We start from the raw sequence: 3,774 nt of genomic DNA, 5'->3' as shown, positions 1-3,774 counted from the left end.
GGTTCGGAGTGCTTCTTTATTCCCTAAGGGTCTCTGGATGACTCGTCGTTGCTGTTTGGTTATACCGCGGCCTTTGCTGGCCTGGCATGGTGCCTTACCATCCCTAAGGAATCTAGGGGGATCCTGAACTTCTTCATGGTTTCCTTGATCATTTTCCTGCTCGGTCTCATTCATAACCAGCCCTAGGGGCCCTGGAATATTCCATCGGCTTGGGGTTGGGGTGTCTGGTACCTCCAGGATCTCCGTGAGCTGGCTTGCCGCGTGGCCGTTTGCCGGGGGTGACGCGTGAATAACACCACCACCATGGAGATCGGGGGGTTCCATGGTGGTTTCTCGGGGCCTAGGGGCCTCTCTGAGTTGAATGACGCGTTAAAAAGACGTGTTTTTTGTAGGTGCTGATTTTGGTGTTCTTCGTAAGTCAAGGAGGCCGGTTAGCCTTCGGTATAGCTCTAGTAGGCGTTGCCTCTGACCTAGTCGTTGTTGTTATTTTGCCTTGGAGAATCCCCACTTGTTGCGTGTTCCTGTGAGACCCCATTATATCTCTGAGAGAGGTCGTTCGAGGAAGAGCCCTTCGCCAGTTAGGCCGTTGTCTCAAGGAGAAGAGACCCGGGTCAGTTAGACCGTCGCGTGCTCGTGAACGACATAGAGTCAGGAAGACTCCTTGATCCTTCCCTAACCACCACTGTTAAGTATCGACAACTACGGTTGGACCCAGCGCGTAACACATACCCTAGGTACATGTATGGATCCTCGAATGCTACAGGTCACAACGGCGCTTCCATCCAGACTCTGATTGGCGTCTCCATGTATGTATTTACTTGACAAACGTCGACCAATCAGCGGCATGGGGGTATCGCCAACCACCTCACATTCAGCGGGGGAACTACTGTGGATTGTGATTTCCTTGCAGCCACACAATTATCATTGTGGAAGGGTAACAAGTGTTTTAGACTCGAGGACATCCTGGGAGCAGTGCAAACCTGGTGTAACTCCTTACGGTTTGTCACTTCCTCCCCTGGCGATATTCCTGAGGACAAAATAATTCGGGTTCACGTCTGCAAATTTCGAGCAAAATATCGTATTCAGAACCACAAGTCCTAATAAAGCATCCGTAGCATCGTAGCCTCACTCGGCCAAGGGTCCAGAATCCCCTCTAGCCGCTCAGGCCAGTCATCCTGCCAATCGAATGCCACAAAGATTGCACAATACTCCCAGTAGCTTGGATACCAGCCAGCATCTTCCCAGTCGATAAGAGCGACCTCGAATTGCTTCGTCGCTGAGCCCGATTTTGGGCCCAAGGATATGCACCCGCTGTCGCTTGTGGTATTTGCCATCTCCAGCTATAGGCAGGATTACTTTTCCTTGACTGAGAGTTTCTGTCACTTGTTGTATGCTCATGACCTCATGATTTGTGATAATTGGCAGATTCCAATATTTCATTTCAGCATCCATTCATTTGCATGATAAGCGCCTAGCGATACTCGCCTCTCATCTATCCTCCTAGCTCTAAATTATCCCCACTGGAAACGACAAGTTTCATGGTCCTCTATGCGAAGGATCTGTGCCATGTGAAAATCATGCGATTGCCAAGATGGGAAAGATTCGTGCCATCTTCCGAAATGTTTGTGGGAAGAGGAACGGACACGCATTGCAGTTATGTGTCATCTTTTCGCATAATGGCCGCGAGATTGTCTGGAGGAAATAAGGCGTCTTGCAAAGCTGCCTAGAACGTATAAATTTTTGGAGCGCATCACTGCGAAGGAGGCGCTGGCATCGGAATAGATACAGAGATAGAGTTGCTCAGCGATAGAGGCCTGTCTTGAGAGGGTATCTCCAAATGAAAAGAGAGAAATTAGAGAAGTTTGTCGCGTCGTTGCAAGGGAAATAGACACGACAATGTTCCAGGTTGTAAAAGCGAAGGTGTGTCTGCGGTTTGTCAGCCTGATAATAATTGTTTAGGTGTATGCAGATTGCCTGCTCTTTCCATTTCTCACCAGCCAGGTATTCTCAAAAGCTTTGTGAGAAGAGCAAGAAGAATGGAGTACTCGGTAAATACAATTTGATCCTTTGTCAAGCGATCTGGAGATCGACGCTAGCAGCTATGCCTGTCCGGGACTTAGGGGTAGGGCCGGCGTATTGATCACGAGACCATGGAGTCTTGTCAAGCCAGCTTTGTCAAAATGGATCGTCGTGACAGTCTCCATCGATGGTTTCCTCGTATCTACGTGTACTACACCTGCTTATATACCTTAGATACTTTATATACACATATTTCCCTCCGACAACGACATTCACGATGATTTCTCGGGCTTCGCTGCTTTCTGCTTCAACCCGGCAGTGAAAAGAGGGGAGCTTTGCAGCTGCTCCCAATTGTGGATGGAGAGACTATTCACGTTCGACATCTTCACGGCCTCTTTACCTCTCTCCCAAACCTCCTTTTCATACGCCGCCACAGCAGGAGCTAAAGAGTCGACTGACTTATCCTTCAGCAGAGCGATCTGGCGGCCTAACGATGCCGCGTCGAGGATGGCATTGTTGAGACCCTGCCCACGGTCTGCAGCAGCAATCGAATACTTAGCAATCATCACCAGGAAATTAAGCAGGGGAACTTACGGAATGTCATCGGGTGAGCCGCATCGCCGGCCAACGTGACCGTACCATTACGGCTGTCCCACGGCAGTGGGCCAGTATGAGAGCCGGTTATGCCACAGTCGCGTCTGAGGGCTAATCGACAGCATGACCTTCTGGAAGGGCTCGCCGAAAATGAGAGCTCGTTTTTTCAAATCCTCCAGGATTTTCTCGCCCGACAAGCCAGTTTCAGATTCGGAGATCCATGACAGAAGGAACATGAATTCGCAGTCGGCTAGCTTTTCAGCTTGGCTGTGAACTGAGATTGCCGGTCAGTGAAAAGTTACATCAATCCTGAGAAGAACACAGTGGACTTACTCCCGAGCCACATGAAGTAGCCATCCGGATGAAAAGCAATGCAGTATCGCGGATGAAGTTCTCTCACACTCCGAACGACATCTTCCGGTAGACGCATGACGGTCGCGGTGGCGACTATAGGCGACGGGTGCAATGCTCCCTTCTCACCCAGGAGATATTCACGGACCCGCGAATGGGCTCCCTCGGTCCCGATCAACAGTCTTCCTGTCGCGCGGGTGCCATCCTCAAAGATCGCCGTCGCCGTCTTCGAATCGGACTCTACCCCAACGAGACGCTTGCCATACTGGAATCCAACAGTCAAACATGTGCTGCAATCGGCGTGCAGGGTGACAGCGTGGTGTATCCAACCTGGATTTCAACGCCTGTTGCGATTAACTTGAGGAATTTCTGCCTCTGCAGACGGTAACTCAGCGGCGCGGGCACATCCAGCAGCCTTCCCCCCGTCTGACCGTTAAAGATGAGTAAAATATCGTCCTCGGACGGGATGTGCGAGTCCATGCAATCTATGCCAAACCAATCAGGAGCAGACCCCATATCATCTACTATTCCATTGCCCAGCCTATAGAGATGTCAGATATAGAGCATTCTCTAGGATAGATAGAAAAGATTATAATCTTTTCTATCTCTTTTCTAAGGACGGCCAAGAAAGTTTAGTTGAATTCCTAAAGGAGACAAAAATAGCCACTAGGAAGTGGCACATAGGAGCTAATGATTAAGCAAGAACCCTACTACCTAGTCTAACCCATAGAACCAGGCTCACTAGGCATAGATTATCTAATCATGCTTATTAAGCCACCTCTCCTATCCTGACTCCCCTTTGTGTTTTTT

General features: G+C 49.7%; 9 protein-coding genes across 9 annotated transcripts; 3 read left to right on the top strand and 6 right to left on the bottom strand.

The window, feature by feature from the left end:
• Positions 1–369, bottom strand: T310_9908 (uncharacterized protein; the record flags this gene model as incomplete). Its single annotated transcript, XM_013467661.1, has 1 exon — positions 1–369. A coding segment is annotated over one exon (369 nt), but the record flags the coding sequence as incomplete, so codon positions are not given.
• Positions 370–822: 453 nt separating this feature from the next.
• T310_9907 (uncharacterized protein) lies at positions 823–1,101 on the top strand (the record flags this gene model as incomplete). The annotated part of the gene is made up of 1 exon (XM_013467660.1): positions 823–1,101. A coding segment is annotated over one exon (279 nt), but the record flags the coding sequence as incomplete, so codon positions are not given.
• Positions 1,102–1,170: 69 nt separating this feature from the next.
• Positions 1,171–1,452, bottom strand: T310_9906 (uncharacterized protein; the record flags this gene model as incomplete). The annotated part of the gene is made up of 1 exon (XM_013467659.1): positions 1,171–1,452. One exon carries the CDS (start codon positions 1,450–1,452, stop codon positions 1,171–1,173), a length of 282 nt encoding a protein of 93 aa, XP_013323113.1.
• A 209-nt stretch (positions 1,453–1,661) lies between these two features.
• On the bottom strand, positions 1,662–1,955 carry T310_9905 (uncharacterized protein; the record flags this gene model as incomplete). The annotated part of the gene is made up of 1 exon (XM_013467658.1): positions 1,662–1,955. A coding segment is annotated over one exon (294 nt), but the record flags the coding sequence as incomplete, so codon positions are not given.
• A 336-nt stretch (positions 1,956–2,291) lies between these two features.
• T310_9904 (Tetracycline resistance protein from transposon/Tn4400) lies at positions 2,292–2,609 on the bottom strand (the record flags this gene model as incomplete). The annotated part of the gene is made up of 1 exon (XM_013467657.1): positions 2,292–2,609. A coding segment is annotated over one exon (318 nt), but the record flags the coding sequence as incomplete, so codon positions are not given.
• Positions 2,610–2,911: 302 nt separating this feature from the next.
• On the bottom strand, positions 2,912–3,301 carry T310_9902 (uncharacterized protein; the record flags this gene model as incomplete). The annotated part of the gene is made up of 1 exon (XM_013467656.1): positions 2,912–3,301. A coding segment is annotated over one exon (390 nt), but the record flags the coding sequence as incomplete, so codon positions are not given.
• Positions 3,003–3,326, top strand: T310_9901 (uncharacterized protein; the record flags this gene model as incomplete). Its single annotated transcript, XM_013467655.1, has 1 exon — positions 3,003–3,326. A coding segment is annotated over one exon (324 nt), but the record flags the coding sequence as incomplete, so codon positions are not given.
• T310_9900 (uncharacterized protein) lies at positions 3,038–3,352 on the top strand (the record flags this gene model as incomplete). Its single annotated transcript, XM_013467654.1, has 1 exon — positions 3,038–3,352. A coding segment is annotated over one exon (315 nt), but the record flags the coding sequence as incomplete, so codon positions are not given.
• Positions 3,244–3,516, bottom strand: T310_9899 (uncharacterized protein; the record flags this gene model as incomplete). Its single annotated transcript, XM_013467653.1, has 1 exon — positions 3,244–3,516. A coding segment is annotated over one exon (273 nt), but the record flags the coding sequence as incomplete, so codon positions are not given.
• Between the last annotated feature and the right edge of the window lie 258 nt (positions 3,517–3,774).

The sequence above is a fragment of the Rasamsonia emersonii genome (assembly GCF_000968595.1).
Source record: "Rasamsonia emersonii CBS 393.64 chromosome Unknown ctg1118621762255, whole genome shotgun sequence".
NCBI classification, from domain to species: domain Eukaryota; kingdom Fungi; phylum Ascomycota; class Eurotiomycetes; order Eurotiales; family Trichocomaceae; genus Rasamsonia; species Rasamsonia emersonii.
Note: the sequence above shows the minus strand (reverse complement) of the source record. Positions and strands in the feature narration are given on the sequence as shown.